The following is a 22,641-nucleotide window of genomic DNA, read 5'->3' as shown; positions in this document are numbered from 1 at the left end:
TTAGCTCTTGGTGCAGGGACCGGAGTGGGAGGGGTATTGCTCTCTGGGACTAGCTCCACAATTGTATCAGATTTATTTGGCTCTTCTAAGTTAATTAGATCTACAAAAGGGTCAAGTTGCTGGGCAATAGAAGCCGTGGATACATTTATTGTGGAGCAATCATTAGGGTCCTCAATCGGGTCGGTGACGATAATTTCATCACTGGCAGACTGAAATACCCCTGATTGGTTGATTTGGGCACAGGGTGGTGAATCCATAATTCCCAAAGAGGACCTCCGATCATTATTGATTTTTGTCACTACCTGGACCAGATAATTATCCATTGTGTTAGCCGGGGTGGCAGGCGTTTTTTGCCTCGACATAATGATCAGACAATTGTAAGCAGCACTGCCCTGGCGGTAAATATAACAATAGTAGGCCAATTACACTATAAATATAGAAGTATGTCGCCTTACCACAGGTAGGTTTGAAAGATAGGGGAAAGAGGGGTGGCCCAGTCCAGTCTTTCACAGTCTAGAACGGGCTAAAACGGGCCCGCCCTTGGCCCGGGCTTCGCCCGGCGTCCCGCGAGACGGGGGTGACGACAAATTTATGCGCCTCCTGACGCTCAATTGACGCGGACAGCGTCGCCGGGAATGCTGGGAAGTGTAGTTTTTAGCAGGCCCCAGCACCGCGCTCCGCTCAGCAGTGGACCCACAGATGGAACAAGGGTCAGGCGGCGGGAGGCGGGTGGGCGAGGGCTCTGCCTCTTCAGGTGCTCGTTCTCCTTGGGCCAACAATCAGGTACTTTGGCAGCAATTCGGTATCTTGCAGGTTCCCCACTCGACCGGGGTGACGACAAATTTATGCGCCTCCTGGCGCTCAATTGACGCGGACAGCGTCGCCGGGAATGCTGGGAAGTGTAGTTTTTAGCAGGCCCCAGCACCGCGCTCCGCTCAGCAGTGGACCCACAGATGGAACAAGGGTCAGGCGGCGGGAGGCGGGTGGGCGAGGGCTCTGCCTCTTCAGGTGTTCGTTCTCCTTGGGCCAACAATCAGGTACTTTGGCAGCAATTCGGTATCTTGCAGGTTCCCCACTCGACCGGGGTGACGACAAATTTATGCGCCTCCTGGCGCTCAATTGACGCGGACAGCGTCGCCGGGAATGCTGGGAAGTGTAGTTTTTAGCAGGCCCCAGCACCGCGCTCCGCTCAGCAGTGGACCCAGAGATGGAACAAGGGTCAGGCGGCGGGAGGCGGGTGGGCGAGGGCTCTGCCTCTTCAGGTGCTCGTTCTCCTTGGGCCAACAATCAGGTACTTTGGCAGCAATTCGGTATCTTGCAGGTTCCCCACTCGACCGGGGTGACGACAAATTTATGCGCCTCCTGGCGCTCAATTGACGCGGACAGCGTCGCCGGGAATGCTGGGAAGTGTAGTTTTTAGCAGGCCCCAGCACCGCGCTCCGCTCAGCAGTGGACCCACAGATGGAACAAGGGTCAGGCGGCGGGAGGCGGGTGGGCGAGGGCTCTGCCTCTTCAGGTGCTCGTTCTCCTTGGGCCAACAATCAGGTACTTTGGCAGCAATTCGGTATCTTGCAGGTTCCCCACTCAACCGGGGTGACGACAAATTTATGCGCCTCCTGGCGCTCAATTGACGCGGACAGCGTCGCCGGGAATGCTGGGAAGTGTAGTTTTTAGCAGGCCCCAGCACCGCGCTCCGCTCAGCAGTGGACCCACAGATGGAACAAGGGTCAGGCGGCGGGAGGCGGGTGGGCGAGGGCTCTGCCTCTTCAGGTGCTCGTTCTCCTTGGGCCAACAATCAGGTACTTTGGCAGCAATTCGGTATCTTGCAGGTTCCCCACTCGACCGGGGTGACGACAAATTTATGCGCCTCCTGGCGCTCAATTGACGCGGACAGCGTCGCCGGGAATGCTGGGAAGTGTAGTTTTTAGCAGGCTCCAGCACCGCGCTCCGCTCAGCAGTGGACCCACAGATGGAACAAGGGTCAGGCGGCGGGAGGCGGGTGGGCGAGGGCTCTGCCTCTTCAGGTGCTCGTTCTCCTTGGGCCAACAATCAGGTACTTTGGCAGCAATTCGGTACCTTGCAGGTTTGTTATACATGATAAGGAAGCAGGAGGAAAGCGAGACTGTTGAGATACTGGGATAGAGTGAATGCAAGCATAGTCCGGATGCTCTCTGCACCACGACAAAGCAGCTGTCAAGGGATGTCAGCATCACTGAGACCCACTTCGAGAGCGGCCAAGCTGCCTTGATTTGGCCCCTGTCAGCTGTTTGTCCCGGGCCGAAAGGTGCATCTTTAAGCACCCAGCCCAGGCGACCAAACAACTCTGCTCCTGAGGCCCACCGACCCGGGTACCAATGAATCAGCTTTGCCCCTGTGCTCCAAGACCTGTTGCGACCTGAGCTGCCATTTGGTAGCCTTCGGACTTGCCTGCAAGTCTCCCTGTGCAGCATCTTTTCAGGTGCCCTCCTTCACTGTAGCACAAGATACAACCTCACCAGCACCCTCCTCCCAGTAGAACCAGGGCAGTACCTGAAGAACTGCTGGTAGTGCTTCGGACCTTGGCTCACTACTATTCGGATCCCAGAGGGTGAACCCCTGGAACCGACTATACCTACCTTTATGCAGCCTTGACTTTTGCTCCTATAGGACTGCATTGTGCGTAAAGGCACACAGGTTTGAACGTTTTGCTTACCTGCGAATATTTCTATCGAAAACTGAACTTACCTTTGAATAAAGTTCTTGAGTTTAAAATATATACCAAAAAGAAGTTCTAATTTGGTCTCTGATTTATTCTTTTTGTGTGTGTCTCATTTATTGCTTCTGTGAGTACAACAAATGTTTAACACTACCCTTTGATAAGCCTAACTGGTTGCCCACACTACCGCTAAAGAGCGTTAGTATTATCTACTTTAGCCTCTGTAAACAAATTGGGGACCCGCTGGACTCTCAGCACAGTGTACTTCTTTTTAGTACCCTGTATAGAGAGCCAGCTTCCTACATTCACCATTAAAGATTTGGGAGAACTGGAGGAGAACCCCTTGAAATTGTTGTAATACAGATGCAGATGTGTTGATTTATAAATCATCAGAGTGAGGCTTGTGAATGTTGTTTCATTTGTATACTTCTAAAGTGCTTTACTTTGAAATTGTGCTAATTTAACCTAAGATGTCATGGTTTCCATTTTGAAGTGACGCTGCACTGCATGGCATGATCATTGTTGTTATTTCTTGGCTAAATAAAGAATTGCAATCTTCCCACTAAAAGACCGTGAGCACTCCTAGGAGTTTCTCACCATGTTGTACCCAACCAAGGACCTCCAAACTGTCTCCGGCTAGTGTTTATTTTTATTTTATTTTATGGATTTCTTTAAAAGCACAAACTTGACCCGAAGGTATTGGGTATCAGAGCGCTTTACATAGCACCAGTTGCGTTACATGAGGCACACTCATTTTTGTTAGGCACGGGGAGATTAAGTGATTTGCCCACAATCACAGGATGTTCAGCGTCATTGCTGAGACTCAAACCCATCTCCCCAGATTCAAGGTCAACCGCCCTTCGCCATTAGGCCAACTCCTCTACCCAATGTGTCATGTGCTTTAATCAACTGAGTGAGAGATTGAATTCAATATAGTAGCATTATGAGAGAATCATTGAATGTATTCTGTCATAAAAAAGTTTCTGCTTGCTTGTTCCTTATTGGTGCATATCCTGAGACCCATATAAATGCTTAGCAGTGTGTGAAATCCTTTGTCAAAAGTCCTATAAAGGATGTACTTTTTCTATGTAACTAGAGTACCCCATTCGTACTTTGTACGGCAAATCCATGCTGGATTTTACAATGAACTTTACCGAGTACTCTTCTCTTGTGATTTGTACTCTTTATTGCTAATCATGCTTGTGGGATACTTTATTTATTCTGTTTAACAATACTTTATATAAAACTCCTTAAATCTTGACCTGTGTCTGACATCCTTACTGAGAATGCTACAGTTCAGCTTCTGGGTTAAGGCTCTATAAAATTAAAGGAGGGTCCAGTAATGGGAGCACAAAAGTCCAGATGAGGACTACATCGCTTCCGGTGCTAGTCTTTGGCTTGCCCTTGATACGGTTATGAGAAGAATGGTTTGCGCACGAAAAAACCTTTCATGTCACTTTTTCTAGAATGCAGCATCTGCACTTCCCGTTTTCATCCCCTCATGTTAATTCTGCCTTTCAATTGCTGTTTAGTTTTTCAGGGAAAACCTTATAGCAATTATTAAACAGCTACATTGCAGAAAAAAGAGAACACAAAAAAAGCAAGGAATCATTATTAACATACTCAAAATAATGCAGGATGACCCAATGAGATGTTGCAATTATTAATTTATAAAAAGAGAAATTTAAGATAAATTAGAATTCTGCAAAATATAGGACAATATGGATAGGGCGTCACAACATCTGCCTCTCCTGCTGACATGGAAGTAGGGATGCCACTGGGCCGTTTTCATAGGAGGAGCTTAGCTTGTATGTATTCTTAACATGACATACCATAACATGTGTATTAGTAAAGCGCACGATTACCCGTAGGTGTCCTGCCGCTGAATAACAGATGTTTATTCTTAAGTCCAGGCAGTAAAAATATTGAGAAAATCAGTAAAATTCTGCATTTTTTCCTTCTGAAACCTAAACCTAATACAGCAACATACAACGTAATAAATTCAAAAATAATTCGAGAGCATTCTAAATTGTTTCAGAGTGATTGTTAGAGCAAAGTAATTGCCACGTTACAAGGGAATGCTAACAATTTGACACCAATTATTTTTCACTAACCGGCTGCTGGCTGTCCCAAAATAGCAAAACATGGGCAAATGGCCGATATTTTTTTAAAGAAAGGTGACAACTCTACCGGAAAGTCAGAAACAATGTTTAAAAGAAAACGTTTTTTTAAAAACAAAGGCTACATAAGAAACATCCAGTTTTGGGAGCCAGATTTGATAGATGTCGTCTGTCCCTTCAAAGCTCATTTTGGAGCCTTAAAGACTACAAGCCCCAGCGTCCTTTGCGTCCTCCCCGCCCCCTGCTCAGGCCAGGCTCTGACTCTGAAAAACGAAAGTACCGCCGGGCCGAGTCATTTCTAAGCTGGAATCGTAGCCCTCTCACCCAGGCTGGCCGAAGATGAACGGGCGGGCCGACCTGCGTGTCCCGGAGGAGGAGATTCACCTCAAGAGAGGCCCCGCAGGTACCCGGTGTCTAGGGGGCAGAGGTGTCCGTTGCGCCCGCATTCCTCTTTGTACTCCCGGGGGAGGTGAGGCAGGAAAGTCCCCGGCTTGGGCCTAGAGCATCGGAACGCACTTGACGAGGCAGTCAGGGGACGGGCCAACGCTGTGGTCATCTCCATAACGTATTAACGGAGAGACACCCATCTGGACTGTGTTAGGCGGACATACGTAGCACATTTGCTACAGTTCTTAGCATCATTGTGTTTATGTCCTAGACCCGAAGGCACAGTAACTGCCAAAAGGAATCACTGTCACTGTCTGAAATCCTGCTCCTAACTCTAACCTACTGTACGATTACAACACGGCCAAAGGGCAGAGCTAGGGTAATTTTTTGCATCACGGTTTCTCCCAGTTGCCCAAAACGTGCCTTTAAAGACTATTCCAGGTTTTAATAGTTCCATGAATGAATGTGCTTGGATTAACAATAGAACAGGGAGTAATAACCGGACAGTCTATGATTTAGCGCATCTCGCAGACGGGTTAATTTGATTTTATATTCTTTCTGTTGACCTTACGAAACTGATCTCTTTTCACCTGTAATTTTCCAAATAAGTTTGCTTTGTAGTTTTAAGGGAATCTTCGTTGCCACAGGGCATTTTCGGGGACAACCCATTACTTAGATAGCCAGTAGAGCTCATAATCTAATGTGAAGTCTACATTTTCTATTTTTTATTTTTTACAACGAAACAACTATTTCTTTATTGAACTTATTTTGACATTTTTAATGCACATTTTTGCTTAAACGTGTATGGAGTGATGTTTGCTAAATTTCTCAGACTTTTTTGTGTTTTAAAAAGTATATTTGTATACTGAGGCATATTATTGCAGTGTTAGACTGAAAATAGAGACGTTGGAGTTAGGAAAGACATTGAAACTACATTGATTTACATCTTATGCATGCTGAGCTCTTAGTAAGTAATTATCCCATTTCGGGTGGAGAATAGATGTAGCAGTGGGGGATGAGGGTGGGGGTAAATATGACCCTACCATCAGGGTTGCATTGGGATTTAAAATTGGCCCGGGCACGCTAAAAAAAAAAGTGGCTCACATTTGCATATTTTCTTTCTGCAAAACACTGCTTCTGCGAAATTTTATTTAAAAAAAGTGGGGGGAGGGGACTAAAAAAGAAATGCACTGATTAGTTTACACTGGAGTAAAACAACTGAAAGCAATTTAGGCCATTTCTGCTCATGCACCCTCCTCTGCCCCCGCTCAATATGCATCTATTAATGTGCCGGTCCAGCGAGAGAAAGGGAGTGGCACCTCTGCCAGTTGATAAAAGGGAGGTAAGGGACGCCCATCTGCCTCCAGAAAGGCCACTAAGGCACCCACTGGACCGCTGGCGGTATCCGAACAATGCAGAAACCACCCAAATCGGCCTCCCAGACTGCTCAAAAAAGCATCCCACAGCCGGAACTGGACACCGGTCTCTCGGGAATTTGCCAGAGTGCCTGCGTTACCAATCCGACCCTCCCTACCATGACAAACCGTTTGACACACTTGTCTCCATAAGAGGGACTAGGTCATGGGAAGCCTTCAGAGGCTGTCATTGAGCGCCACTCATCTATTGTTGGTTTGAGAGGGAGGAGAGGGCTGTGGGATATTATAAAATGCTTGCCATGGGGATGGAATGGTGTTTAAATGTACTTGTTCCATCATAAAAAAAAAAAAAAATGTCCCTTTTGGTGGCATGCAGTGACGTGACAAATGATTGCAGCGGTTTTATTATATCAGATCTCATAATACATATTATATCAAGGTTTGGATTCAAGTCAGGGGTATGATTTTACCTGCTACCTGTTCTTAATGCAACTCTTCAGAAATGTGTTTTGATGTTTCTTTTACGTCAAACCAGTTGTGATGAATTTTTGTTCATAAGTGGCTTTGGCCAGGATGGCATAACCAACCTGGTGAAAGCCCTTCTTGTATGGAAAATATTTTCATCACGTTAGTTTTGTGTGTGTTTTTGTCTTAGGGGCTGCTTCACCCTAAAAGTCCAGAATACTTTTTGGTATTCTTTTTAAGGGGTACCCCACGAAACATACCACTCCAATTCTTTTGGCATCCCCCTGCCTTTAAACACCCGCTTGATTCTTCACTTTCCTCATTTCCCACCTCTAAGTTTTTTTTTGTTTTTCAATGGAACCTCCTAGTAACCCCGACCACTTCCACACGGCCCACCCCTTCAAATCTCAACCTGTTTTTCCTTGTCTTCTGTTCCAATTCCCTCTTCCTTTGTCATCTTCTGTTTACCGGCTAAGCATAAAAAGACTGGGACTTTTTTTTTAAGTGAAACTTTATTTCTAAACCTCCTATTATGCTAGGAATTTGATTATTTTTTTCCCGCCCCAGTATCCAATCCCTGGTCTATTTTACCTTTTATACAATTCATTCTGTGTTTGTGGAAACTGTGTTTTTGTTATTTCTCCATAATGACTTTTCTTCAACCTTATTTTGTCAGACTGTCTTTCCTCATTATAGAAATATGGAAAACTGATGGAATTCTGATTTTACCACCTTTTGTGCAAGTATACACACAGGGGCTGAAAGTAGATGGAAAGTTATAGTTTCAGGATTTTAATTCCTTGAGCCCCTCTGCACATCCTTAAACTTACATGTTTAAGGGGTTGCACTATTTCCTCTAGTCCCTCCCTTCTCTTGAAAATGTTGAAATGTTTCTGTTGGCAAGGGCAGGAGTAAAACTTTATCCAGTGTGGGAAAGTAGGGAAAGTGAATTCGTAATTGATCAACAGATTTCATAAATATATTTGCTATGTAAAAATAGAAACAAAAGTTTTCTGCGAGTACTGTTTCAAAGACTACATCTTTAAACTGTTGGAAATTCCCGAAAGCCGCAGATCTGGACCAATACAAGAACATATAATTGCAGTTGCACTTTTGTTACATTCTTTAGATCTCGCCTTTTCCATTGAAAAATGGCGAGAATTCAAGTGCTCGATCGAGTAGTGAAACCACTGCAGTTTCGACTGCAGTTTCTTCACAGTGCATGTGACCACAAGCCTCTCGTGAACGAGCCCAGCCAGCCCAGCCTCCCTCACACAGCTTCTCCCAGCCATATGGTTGTTCGAGTTGCCCACCCCCTCCCTCTCCAGCGCCTGTCTTCCTTGACTCGCATTAGATCATCAGAGGCAGCCCAGCCCCCTCTCCATATGGGCAGCCCACCCCCTCCCTCTCCAACGTCTGCCTTCTCTCTCTGTGTACTTGCTCCAAATTAAGTGGTTAATTGGGCCGCTTTGATTTCCAGTTTACTTCAAACTTCTATCACCGGTGTGCATAGGTGATTTCACACAATCTCTGTTAATCTCAGCAGAGCGTTTTTGACTTGGTTCATTTACACAAATAGCCCACTTCTGCTGCTGCACCAGGTATGACTATCTTGCCACAACCAAACCTATCCGCCACCAGTCTTCCTTTAACATCTAACCCATGTTTAACAATCTTTAAAAAAAAAACATAACATACAGCCTAACACTGGCTGCTTGGCTATAATTCGTAATCCATAAGCATCAAACTATTTTATAAGTAACTGACTCAGTCCTAGCCTTTATATTTCAACAAAGGGAGAGATAGGGAGAGACGAGGACACTCTCTTAGTCCCCGGTTAAGTGTATTTCAACAAAAGAAGAGAGGTCTGGTCAGTCATCAGACTGCCAAGGAACTGGAGCAAATGATAGAAGGGTAACAATCACTCTATTTGAGTAGGAAAGCCCTCACACACCGACCTAGTCAGTGTCATGCTTCATCATCGGGCCCCACCGAAGAGACCGAGTGCCTCTTCGGTGTGCTACGACGCCAGAAAGACTGCGGAGCTGGTCGTGTGGGGAGGGCGTGTTGTGAGTGAAAAAATAATTAAAAGTGCCTAAGAGGGTATCAAAAAAACTTTTTAATGAGTGATCCCTAAGACACAGGTAAGTGGTATATGTGTCTGAATTTACGTGCCAAGGTTGTTAGGATTTGGTTAAATTCAGCTAGATACCACAGAGTAAAATTAAATCAGTCAACATGTTTCTGCCGTACTAGTGGTATTGATTCACCAAGGCATTCTTCAGGACTATACCCCGGCGGTGTGGACACTCTAATAGTCCACCCTGACCTGGGGACGTGCAAGTGAAAAAGAAAAGGTGAAAAAAGTGCCTTACCAGCCCTTCACACCAAAATGCACTCTGACAGGCATCTGTTGCTTCCCCAGCGTCTCGGCCTCACTTCTCCTCCCCCCTAATTACATCCCGCTTTCACTTGAAAGGGACCGCCAATGCTTGTTTCATTAGCTCCCCATCTCTCATTCTGTCATCTTCCCCCTCGTCCCTCCCCCCCACCGGGTCTCTTCTTTCCTTTTAAGAAGGCCCGCAGTTCACTAATGGAAATGTGGCATTGCATGGCATTTTAAACATTTTGTGTGTGCGTGCGCGCGCGCGCACGCACCACTGGGATGTGCATCTTTGTATTGCAGAAATAAGCAGCAGATTTAGGGCATTGTTTCTGCAAAATAAGAAATTCCAATGGCAGTCTGACTTCATTATGTTTCTTGCGGGAGCCCCTTCTTTGGTTATGCCGCTCGGATTTCCCCAATATCTTGCACGCACAATCAGCAGGTTGCTTGTCAGAATGGTGTTATAAAGAATAACATTTTCCCGGGGCCAATAAAGAAGAACCTTCAGATAGTTTAATATGCAATTTGACGGTATGAAAATTAACAAGGATAATCTTGTACAAAGGTACACCACATATTTGTACGCAAACAGACCTTCAATAATACTCACATGCGTGGGAATGCGCACATCAAGGCACAGGCTCATGCATGAGCACAGGTGCCTAAATAATTACATACATGCAAATAGACACGCACTCACATTTCTATAAACATGCACATTCATACATGCAGTCTCATATGCATACATTGCATTTCCATACCAAACACACATGCAAGCCCACACTGCACAATCACACGTGCAGCCTTCTTCCTTCCTAAAACACAGCTTATTTTTGTTAATGGCTTTTTTATATGCGTGTCTGTGGTGTTAAAAATGTCAGCATAGCATTCCCCATAGCTCCCCGTGACCCCCTCCCTCCCTCTTCTCTCCTCGCTCCTTGTGCTCCCTCCTTCCACTCAGCATTGAACATGTGCCTTGGTGCCTTCAGAGGAAACCACGACTCTTCAATCTTTTTAGAACAACGTCCGCTCATCTCATTCTACCTCTCCCTTCCCCCCACCCTGTGCTGGTCCGTCACCTCTTGCTTTTGGAGACAGTTATATGGCTGCAATTAAGCACAGCAGCAATGCCCCATTCTCAGCTCTTCACAGCGCACTCTCTAGCTGTGCTGTGACAAAAGGAGAAGGAAGGGCCCTCAGCCCAACCCCAGGGGGCAGCCACTTATCCTGATAGCGGGGCACTTACTGGGCAATAGTATCTTGTCCCAAGGGGATTTACAGAAATGAGGATTTAATGGCAGATAAGCACATGCAGGCTGCCAATTTCCGGTCCAATTGGACATCAAGGCCCAATATAGGCACAAAGCTTTAGCGCACAAAGCTAGAAACTACTGCACATGCAACGCCACTCACACATGCAACGCCACTCACACATGCAACGCCACTCACACACGCAGCGCCACTCACACATGCAACGCCACTCACACACGCAGCGCCACTCACACACGCAGCGCCACTCACACACGCAGCGCCACTCACACACGCAGCGCCACTCACACACGCAGCGCCACTCACACACGCAGCGCCACGCAACGCCACTCGCACACGCAACGCCACTCGCACACGCAGCGCCACTCGCGCACACGCAGCGCCACTCGCGCACAGGCAGCGCCACTCTCGCACAGGCAGCGCCACTCGCACAGGCAGCGCCACCCACGCAACGCCACTCACACCCACGCAACGCCACTCACACCCACGCAACGCCACTCACACCCACGCAACGCCACTCACTCAAAGCCACACACCCACGCAGTGCCACTTTCACCCACACTGTGCAGTGCACAATAGGCCTCGCAGTAGGAAAGTTGGAGCTATTGGTTTTGTAAATGACAAAGCCCTTTATGTTTTTAAAATGAAAACAAAAATAAAAGGCATTGTTATTTGCAATTGTAATAGCTCCAACTTTCCTACTGCGAGACCTATTGGCAACGCCAGTGCTTGTTTTGAATCGGGCACCACGTTTATTTTTATGCTACCCTACAGTTTCCCATAATGACTTTACGCTGGTTCTCTATGATTAGGATTTTTAGGTCGAGTTTACTCGAACCTTTTGCTGTCCATCCAAAAGCTGACTTTTTACGAGGAGGATTCTCAACAGTTCACGTGAAATCACGTGACCACAAGCTCCTTCGTGCACGAGCTTGCATTTCCCCCACAGGCTTCCCCCTGCCAGCAGCATTTGCCACCGCCGCAGGCCGTGACTTCAAAGGGTTCCGCTGCCCCGCCCCCTGCTTCATGGCCATCTGTTCCCCTCTCTCTCCCCTAATTATTCACTGCTGGCCGGCCGGCACATCTAGTTTTCCACGGCTTTCGTTTTCCACTTGATTGGTTGCTTTGCTAATGCTTGTTTACTACAGAAAAGTTCTCCTTAACAGAATCCTGTGTCTGTTCGGACTAGCGCAGCATCAAACATGTCTGCCTCCTGTTGTGATATTAATGTCCGCACAGTGCTCGGGCCAGCAGGAGAAAGCACTTGGGAAAGGAATGCAGATTAACCTTTCTTTATAAGGCTCTCTTCTACTTCCTCGGAAGTGTGGGTTGTAACACCAGGCTGAATCACCGGCCTTGCCCAGCTTGAGGCCGCATAACGGAGCGCCTTACACCAGCGTGTCCTGTTCACACGGAAAGGCTAAGCTCCTTGCTACATATTTTTACATGTAAGATCCGTGCACCTTTTTTGATGAAAATAATCTGTAAACTACTTGTACAAACGGGGCGTACCTGATGCAAGGATGTAGGAACGGAAATCTCCGAACTTGCCGAGAAATTTAGATTTTTTGACATGTGATTTCTTTTTAACAGGTTTGGAACTTTTTTTGAATCTCCACCATTGGAAGAGGTTTTAACCACATGTACAATATCACCTTTATGTTCATGCTTAGTGATAATTTAAATACATTTTAATGAATGCTCAATTTGCTTTGCAATGTTTATAACCTCATCTAGACAGGGATCATCTTTTTACCAGATGTCATCCCTGACTTTTTGAATATTACACCCCAGCATAAACTGGTCCTCATTCTTTCCTCTACTAGGGCATCAAATTTGCAAGATGACCCCAGCTTTCGTAAACCTGTGATGTCATTTTCTACAGTTTCACCTTCATTTTGGGTCCTGTGGCCAAAATGGTACCTTTCTAGAATGGTACTAACCTTTGTTAGGTAATGTTTATCCAATTTTGATATGCAGATTTCATATTCATTTAACGTTTGATCATTTATATCAGGAAGATGATCAAAAACGTCCTGTCCTTCGGACCCTAAACAATGTAACAAAAGTGCAGTCCTAGGTTCTGCGCTTAAGTTTGTTCCACACACCTTTTGCGTATCTTTCAAACACCTTTTTCCACTTTATGGGTGGATCACCAGGTGTTGAAAGGAAAAACGGAGGTGTGGCAACATTCTGCATTTTAACATTATACACTTAAAAGTATTTATCTTAAGAAAGTGCCATTAACTCTACATGAAATGGAATGAGACTTGCTAGCGAGCTTTGAACTCTCTGCTGGCCTGAGGAACTTGGGTGAAGTCTTTGCGTGAATAAATGCAATCTTAAAATGTGAGCTTAACAGTAATGCCAAGGTTCTGCATGTTACCTCAAATGCAGAACAAAACCAGAAATTTCAACTGTTTCTCAATTTTGTAACTTCCTAAATAAAAACTGTATTATTAAATATGACTGTTTGTTTTTACAAGTGTTTGGAAGCTGAAAAAGAAATGAAATTATTAGTGACAACCTGGAAGATAAACATCTCAAAGTTATTAAAAAATCCACAGGGTGGCGCTGTTGTACATAACTAACAGCCATTTGGATTAGCGAGCGAACAAGTGAAACTATCAGGTTTGTTACAATTCGTGTTTCTGTCTTACTTGGGGCTGTTATACTGTTAGAACAGGGGGTCTCTATTTCGCCGAGGTAGGTACCACTGTCCAAATAGGGACCCTTGATTCTAGTAAGGGTAAGGAGGAAACCCTCTGAGATAACCCCTGCTCACCCTCTAGGTAGCTTGGCACGAGCAGTCAAGGCTATTCAGGAGGCAATGTGTAAAGTTTTTGTACCAACACTCACAGTAACACAGTGAAAACACCACAAACTGACTCCACAACAGTTTTGAAAAATAAAGGTATTTAATCTAAACTACACAAGACCAAAACGACAAAAATCTAACGTACACAGTTCAAGAATATGGTTTCAAAAAGAGTTCTTAAGGTTGTAATGTAAGTTCTTTAGGTTGCGATAAAATAATCCACAGATGCGTGAAAAGTTCACCATTGCGTCACGTTTAATCACAGTACCTTTTAGTTGCGACAAAGTTCCAAAAGCAGAAGCTGGTGCGGTGGAAAACAAGCGATGCATTGCTCCTGAGACCTTGGGGAGGCGATGCGACAGCCCCGCTGCAGCAGCGGGCGTGTTGAGACGAATCCGGTCTGTATGGGGAGGAAGGCCACTTGTATGGATTCCGGTTCATAGGTTCCGTAGGAAGTTTGTTCTCGCAAAGGCACGATGCGACGATCTCTGGAGCTGCGACGATCTCCGGAGCGACGATGCGCGAACCAGCGGTGATCTTCTCTCTCGCAGCTCTTCAATGCGATGGCTTCTGCGACGACACTCGCAGCGATGTGATGCGATCTGCAAGCAAGCAGTGCGGCGATCTCACCCAGCGACGACAGGCTCTGCGACGACACTCGCAGCGATGTTAGGCTTCCCGAGCCGATCGGGTGCGTCCCGCAAACAAAGGATTCGATGGCTCTGACAGCGGCAACAGAGACGCTGCGACGATCTCGACCTTCGTAGCGGCGGGAACCTTCTCGCACTGTCGGGGATGCGCTCCGCAGCGAGCGATGCAATACTTTTCAATTGCAAAATGTCTCTCAAGCTTAGTTTCAAGCTTCCCAGTACAGGTACAACTTCCAGAGGCCCCACAACTGGATCAAGCACTCTAGGAAGGACAGAACTCTCTCAGCAGAGTTCAGGGAAGTTGGGGGTGAAGTCCTTTTGTTTCTGGGACTTCAGAACAGGGAGCCAGTTCTTCTCAGGCCCTTGGAGATTCCTTCAAGACAGGGGACACAGCACAACAGCAAAGTCCTTCCCTTCTCATTGGCAGCAAAGCAACAGGTCAGTCCAGCAGAGCAACAGCAGGACAGTCTTTCTTCTTCAGATTCAGCTTTCTCCTTGGCAGAGGTTCCTTCTTGATTCCAGGATGATCTAATTTTCTGTTGTCAGGGGTCCTGTACTTCTACCCCTAAACGTCTTTGTTCTCTTTGTGCATGTGGGCCCTGAGCCCGGTCTGAACCAGTTCTGTGTGTTTCTTGAGTACTTTGTTTTCCTGGCTTCTCCTTTCCTTTCAGAGTGAGGGGCAGGGTCGTTAGCCGCCCAGCAGGAGGTGGAGCCAGCATTGTGGCAGGCAGGCACAGCCCTATTCAGGCCCAGGTGCTAACTCCTCCCACCACTCAGGTTGCAAATGCAGTCATTCAGCCTAGGGCTGCCTCAGCCAGCCTCCTGGGGAATCCCCAGCCCCTGTCACTATCAAACCAGACAGTCAATACACAAACAGGCCAAGGCACACAAAAGGGTCAAACAAGAGAACAGCAACTTTCTAAAAGTGCTGTTCTCAAACACAGGATTTAAAAACAACCTTTCCTAAAAGATGTGTTATGAAATTCTGAGTTCAGGGATACTAGATACTTATGTCCTATCTTGTTCCTATGGGAGGAAATGCTGGAAGCCACTGTAGCCAGCAACCCCCATGTTAACCTATGGAGCAAGATAGCCTTACAATAGTGAAAAACGAAAATGGCTGTAATTCACTACCAGAGCATGTCACCTGCACTAGTACATGCTCTACCTTTTACATACACTGCCCATGAAGGTACCTTGGGCCTTCCATAGGGGTGACTAATGTGCACAAAAAGGGAAGGGTTAGGCCTGGTCAGTGGGGACACTGACCAGGAGGACATGGCAGTTCAGACTGCACACAGGCACTGCAGTGGCAGGCCCGAGACACCATTTTAGAGCTACTCACGTGTGCAGGCCCACTAGTAGCATTTGTCATCACCAGCCCTGGCACACCCAGTGCACTTTACTAAGGACTTCGTGGTGATACAAAAATGCCAATCATGTATATCCAATCACAATAACAATTTACACAGAGAGCATATGCACTTTAGCAATGGTCAGCAGTGATAAAGTGCTCAGAGTCCTATTGCCAACAGCCACGGGTCAGGAAAAATAAGGGAGGAAAAAGCAAAAAGTTTGGGGATGACCCTGCAAGAAGGGCCAGTTCCAACATATACTTATTTTGAAATCGCCTCCATAACCTGTAGAAGGCACGGGATCCTCGAAGTAATGAAGAAGTTTTCTTCTCTCCGTCCGGAAAATAATTTAAAATGGCGCCCGTGTGATGTTGGACAAACACGCAAGCCTGAGGGATGATGAAGTCAGTAGAGTTTAGAGGAGCGAGAGATCGCAAGAAGAACACTACTGGTGCACGTCAAAGAGAAGGAAGAACTCTGATGACAGCAGCAATAGAATTGTTTGTAGCGTCGCATGGCAACAAGTAGGAACGAAGCGAGACAGTGCGAGATGAAGACAGTTAAGGGAACTATTTACTTTCAATAATTTGCACTTCCCTGAAGTTATAGTTAAATCGCAAAGCAAACAACTGTCACATTGATGCCATCATAGATCAAAAGAGACAAAAATCAATAAAGTACGCACTTCCATATAATCAAGTTCATACGTAGTACTTTGGTGCTGCAGCTCTATTCACCAGTCAATTGGTAGTTGTTCACAGAATTAACTTAGTTTCCTTCTTTGAGTACAGAATTCAGTACTTGTGAATCCCAGAGAAGCTTTCAGAAGAGACTAAAAGTAACTTGATGAGTCTGAACTTGACTAAAAACCAACAGTATGATGTAGCTACTGTAACTTCAATTAATTGGAGATATATTTTATTTAAATTAAATAGGCAGACAATCTTTGGTGAGAAAGTCAATGTCCAATTAAGATAAAGACTAAAATCTTTCCACAAACAGGTAGACAGCCCACATCGAAGCCTCCCAACCCTTAAACATAAATATTGTAGATTTTAGAGTGAGGCATGTGGCGATGCTCAAAATGTTACTGGAAATAATCACTCACTTGAAAACTGCCAATCTCCTTGTAGAACAGAGCAGAAGAAATTAAGGTTTCATCAGTCAGTCTTTCCTTCCACTTTGAAGATAAAATACATTTCTTGATGTTAAGACAAATCCTTGTAAATCAAGTGTTTCAGACCATCGTCGCCAGTGTAAAATCATGAATAATCCTCCATATGATAAAGAAAGATACGTTTATCCCGGGAAGAAAATTTCCCATCCATTAGCTTGAAATGGTCAGGTGCAACTGACTCTCCGAGCACACATATACATTCCATTGCCATGGATAACAATAACTAAATCCCTTAAAGGAACAACTAAGTAATTATAAGTAAAAAGGCACAATGTTACATTTTGCTAATAACTTTGGTGTCGTTTTACAAATCTTTATGAAACTTTGCAAACAAAAAGTGACTGAATGAGTAATCTGACAAATTTGATGTAATGCCAAAGTGTGCTTTTTTTTTTTTGTTATTTGCTGTAAATCTGTCCTGCCATTTTTGAGAAATTTGTGTTTAGGAGTATCTGGAATGTTGGTGTCCAGATATGTTCTGATTGGCCACCTTAAAGTGGACTAGTCAATCCAGATTGGCTGGCCCCAACCTGAACAATATGTTTGCAGCCATTACAGAATTCGGACATTGCTACCAACAAGCCTGCAACAGAAAAGGCCCGTCTATTTAATGGCATGGCATCAAATGATTCATTTTAATTTTTTCCCCGCTCTACGGTTACCTCATTGTGTGACCTGTTAATAGTGCTGTAATGTTGCAACTGCCATTTCACCCCCGCGCCCATGTAGTGGGTAAGAACAGCAGCTCGGGTGAAATTCTAGAACTCTTACCACTCCACATACAATTTCCTGTAGTTTTCTGAAACAGTTTGATAATTGTAAGCACAAGTGGATTTGGGGGTGTTTAAAACAAATAAAATCTCCCTAGGCAGTTCGTCATTTTCACAGTCCTTTTAAAGTCGAAGCCTGCATTGCAGGGCAAGGCCCTGCTGCAGGCAAAGAGATATTGTGAGCAGGGGATTTCAGTATGGCATGAAGCCACGCCCCTTTTTAGGTCTCGTAGACCTATTGCTGCCGAGTTGCCTGTGAAGCGACCTACACAGGTGGACGAGCGCCGATTGCCCATCGTGACCGCGCACGCCCAGCCCCCGCCCCCCCAGCCGTGCACATCTCAGTCAGAGTCAGCCATGCCTCTCTCAGTTCTCGTTTGCGCGCACACACACACACACTCTGCATACACACACACACTGCATACACACACGCAGGCACACACACTGCATACACACACCCTCACCCCCCCCACCTACTCACTGGCTCACGCACACACAGTCACACACGCGCATCCACACACTCGAAGTGCCCATCTCCTGTCTCGCTAGCCTGATGCACCAAAAACACAGTATTTACACTTCCTCCCCCCCCCCCCCCCCCCTACTCACCGGGCTGACTCAGGAGTCCCCCGCTGCTCTCGAGGCGGTCTTTCCTCCTCAGGTGTGCAGGGTTAGCGGCTCAGGCTCGGCAACAGCAGGCGACGCAGAAGGTGATGACGAGCTCCCTAGACGTCCGATGTGCATGCTCACGGCACATGGAAACGCGCACAGCGTGACTTGCTCCCGTACAGCTGAGGTGCATGCTCCCGTACAGCTGAGGTGCATGCTCACGTACAGCTGAGGGGCATTCTCACGTACAGCTGAGGGGCATTCTCACGTACAGCTGAGGGGCATTCTCACGTACAGCTGAGGGGCATGCTCACGTCGTTATCCTTCGCTTGGTTCTGCTTGTATTTATTTCATTTTGCGGCCGCCAATGCTTGTGCGGCCGCCAATGCTTGTTACCTGAAATGAGGAGAGAGCCCGCCGCAGCAGAGCCGTCCCGCTGAAAGCTCCAGCCAGCGTAGGACGCTCCCTCCACAGCTGCGTGTCTCAGGCATTTCGAGCAGCAGGTGAATCCAGCTCTGATTTAATCACCCTTGTTTGTTAAAAGAGAGACAGCTTAGACAGAGCAAAGAGGTTAACACTTGGGTAATGTGATAGATTAAACAATCTGAAGGTTAAGAGTAACTTTTTCTCCATATCTTAATTTAAGTATAACTATATACACCCGATTTATGCTCGTGAGACGGGGAAACCTTGAACGCATAAGTTAAGAGATAAATATGCAGTTCGTTTTTAAACAGTTGTCGTACTTTTTGTTGGCATCTTCTGTTGTATGACGTGATGTTATTCGTGTGTATATACTGGTCTAAAACAGACGTACGAGATTTTCTCCAGATATGAATAAGAATAAAAATCCAGCGAAAAACATAATTCCACTGAACTGTCATCAAATAAATGTCAAACCATTGTATTTAAACACAGCTTCCAGCAAGCCTAGGGTTCAACTTCCTCTCTGATTGGCTAGTTGGCTGATTCTATTTGGAACTCTGCATGTCGGGTGGAGGAAAGCCTTCCACAGCGAAAGCTAGCATGAAAAAAGTAAGTGAATTGAATTACAAAAGGATTGAGGGGAGGGAGTGGAGAAAATATCAACACGCATTGTGTTGGGTGCTCTCGCGTATTTCCGTTGCAGTTCTAGCTCTAAACGTTTTGTTTAATTGTGTGAAATGTGTTTACACACAAACAGTATAAAATAAAGCTTAGGACTTGCATAATTCTGCTGCAAAGGGGTCTGCGCCTATATATGGACCCCCACAAAAACGATTTTCTGACGGCGGATAGCTGAGAAAATGTAATGACAGAATGTACGGCTGACTGTTGGCTACACGGTCTGTGCAGCAGGAAAACGAAAGCAGAAATGTAAAACCCAACGCAAACCTTCACCTTTGTTTGTGAAGTTCCCTGGCTACAGTAAGCGCAGCTTTTTAATGGGTGTTTCAGATTGCAGTTCATGAATACTTTCCCCTCTAATGTTTGTATGCTGTCTCCAGAATACTTACGGACCATTGTTTATTCAGTCACGATGGCACTTAGCAGGCTGCTTCCTTTTTTTTTTGTTGCTTTTTTAAATCATGGGATTGATAACGTGCGAGGTGTTGCACTCGTTTCTGGGGTGTAAAATGCACTGAGTCTGCTCACAGACCTGCAGTGGAATTTAGAGATCTACAAATCATTGTATTATCGCTCGGGGCTATATATCCTGAGCATTGCAAGAAAAACACGTTGCAAAAACGCAGAACAGCCTTTTTCGTCCTTCTTTTCCCGTGTTCTTTTTTCCGTGCTCAAATCTTAAAACTATACTTTGCCAGATAAGTAAGCTCTTTAAGCTGAATGCACGCTGCCGATTTACACGTACATTCGCGGTATACATATGCTGACGGTGTGTGCTTTCACTTTTTTTTTAAGCTGGAAGGCATATTTGACAGGAAGCACTCGTCTTTTATTTTAACCACCACTGGTGTGAATTTAAGAGGGCACCCATTCTTGTTTCAGTTCTCTAATTGTGTCTCACTTGTGCAGCTTGTGAAATCACAGCAGGTCATGGAGACGGAAGCAGCACCAGATGTGCGTCACTTACCAACCACCCTGTTCCTCTGCTGGTTAGTGGCTTCATGCACTTTTCGTTTACTGGCCTTCTTCATCCCTACTTCTGTGGACTTGAATAGACAAACACATTTTTTTTTCCCCTTGGCTTCATTACGTTCACTGTGCTCTTTACACAGCCCGCCAGTTTACAAAGCAAGTTATAGTCTTTGTGGGAAGTTTGAGGTCCTGGTGTTTATGGCAACTGTGTGTTCCACACAACTCAAATTACCTGCTTATCTTGATAGACACCTGGCTGACTCACACATCAGCTCCCATCATCGTCATAACTATCACCTAAGGTATAAGATCAGAAGGCAAGACAATTACAATAACTTTTATTTAAGTATTAATTATTTAAAAAAATTAAAAGCCATTGTTATTTGTAATATCAATACATCTAAGTCACTTAAATACAACACATATTGCATTACAAATTCTATAGGTGTCACATTTGCAAAAGTTATAACTATTGGCATTGTCATACACAATGCCAATAACTCAAACTTTAATGCTGCGAGACCTATTGCATTGTAAATGCTTGTTTCCATTGGCAGGCCTCTCGAAACGGAGGCCTGCCATTGGAAAAAACTCCTGTTTAGCAGATTTGTCTTCTCTGGATCCCACCTCTCGAGGACTCCATGACCTGCCTTACGGTAGCACGACAATATTTTCAGAAATATTGCCTTGGCAACCATGAGGCAGGTCAGGTAGTCCTGGAGGGGCGAGACTCAGTATTATGTTTCCGCCCGTTTTTTGTTTTTTTTTTGGTTTCGTTTGTGCCGTCATTCCTGTGCGCCCATGGGCAGTGGAGGAGGTAGGGGAGAGGCGGTGTTGGTTCTCCACTGGTTTTATCTGTTTCCCGGTTCCTTTATCCAGCCTCTCTGTCCGATTCCTTGAGAGGTCTGAGGAACCCCTTCCTGCGCAACATCCTGTCAGTGACGAAAAAAGAAAGGGAAAAAAAGTTACGAAAGATGCATAATCAAACCTGTAGAGACAGCATCCGTACACACGACTCCTAAACATTATAGGACAGTTTGAAACAGCACTGCCCGACTCATCGAGAGGGTACAGGCGTTCAGAGTTGCCCCAACTTGTCGAGAAGGTTTGCGTGGGGTTAGAGCTGGGCGGTTTTCCATGAAGCTCTGTGTTGCAGTGAGTCATGCTTAGTTCGTTGGTGTTGTGGGCTGCAGTCGTGTGCTCTTAGCCGTTCTCCAGGCAGCGTTTGCCCCTCCGCATTGCCCCGCAGGTAGGTGTGTGTGTGCGTTTTTAGTAGCTCCTCTTCTTTTGTTCTCTCTGTTCGTGTCTTCTTGTTCCAGTTTTAAGTTCTCCAACTCGTATCATTTTCTTCATTTTGTTAAAAAAAAAAACGCAATTCCGCCCTTTGATTTGAGATCATTGTGCCTTCACATGTTTCCTTCCATTGGGATTTCCACAGGGGTTTTATTTATTTATGTTAATATATATACATTCCTCACTCGCCTCTCATGAATTGTGCTTCAAACCAGGCTCTGTTTTGGTAACCTGTCCAGTCTGTCTCCACCCCATGAAGGCACCGCCCCTCCCCTCTACAGAGGGAGCGCCGGCCACGGTTTTACTCCCCCAACTTTTGCAGCCTCCAAAAGCACACCCCGCGAGCCTCCGTGACACACGGCAGTGATCTCACTCCTTCGCCGCTGCCCTGCATTCTTCCAAAGACGGGGAGTGTCAAGAGCGCTGCGACCGCCTCCACCCCCAACCCAAAACATGAGCGCGGTCCCAGCACTGGAGAGTGTCAGCAGGTGAGTGAAGGGACGAGGGGGTCACGCAGGGCGCTTCATGCGGTGTTTGCAACTTCATTGCACTCTCTATGCTCACTCTTCTATACTCGCACGTTTTATATAGCGCCAAACATAGCGCCGAGCTTTAAACCGTTCTTTATTAGATGTTAAAAGTGAGGTAATCTTGCTCATGGCGTGAACAGTTCACAGAGAGTTGTTAGAATCCGATATATTCACGGTGGTCCCTGAGAGGTGTGAGGGTGTAGGCTGGCCTGGCCCCCAACACTGTGGTCGTGGCGTCCAACTGTTGCAGTGTAACTGAAGTGCATTGTGATGCAAAATGTCATAACTGTGCAGTGTGTGATGCAGTGCCGTGGGTTCGGGTTAATGATCCCCGCCGTGTGGTGAAGGGTAACTAAAACAATGGTGTGATGAACTGTAGGGCTGTGTATCTGTGCGACATGATGCAGTGTAGTGCAGAGGCGTTTCATGTCTATGCAGTGTGATGCAGTGCAACAAAGCAGTATTGTTTATCTGTGCACTTTGATGCAGTGCCGCTGAAACGCCGTTGTACATCTGTACATTATGGTGCAGTGTAGTTCAGAAGTGTCCTATAGCTATGCAGTGCGATACAGTGTAACGAAGCAGTATGGTATAGCTGCAGATGGATGCAGTGCCTCAAGCAGTCGTATATAGCTGCGTAACGTGATGTATGCACTGCACCA

General features: G+C 45.9%; 1 protein-coding gene across 1 annotated transcript in view; it reads left to right on the top strand.

Annotated features, from left to right (window-relative positions):
* Positions 1-4,959: 4,959 nt before the first annotated feature.
* MED6 (mediator complex subunit 6) overlaps positions 4,960-22,641 on the top strand; it is a 123,792-nt gene continuing 106,110 nt past the window's right edge. Inside the window, exon 1 of the mRNA XM_086937191.1 lies at positions 4,960-5,218. Coding sequence (XP_086793317.1) covers positions 5,155-5,218 — 64 coding nt within the window. The 5' untranslated portion in view covers positions 4,960-5,154. The remainder of the gene's footprint in view (positions 5,219-22,641) is intronic.

The sequence above is a fragment of the Lissotriton vulgaris genome, chromosome 9, assembly GCF_964263255.1.
Source record: "Lissotriton vulgaris chromosome 9, aLisVul1.2, whole genome shotgun sequence".
Lineage (NCBI taxonomy): Eukaryota > Metazoa > Chordata > Amphibia > Caudata > Salamandridae > Lissotriton > Lissotriton vulgaris.
This window is presented reverse-complemented; position numbering and strand designations above follow the sequence as displayed.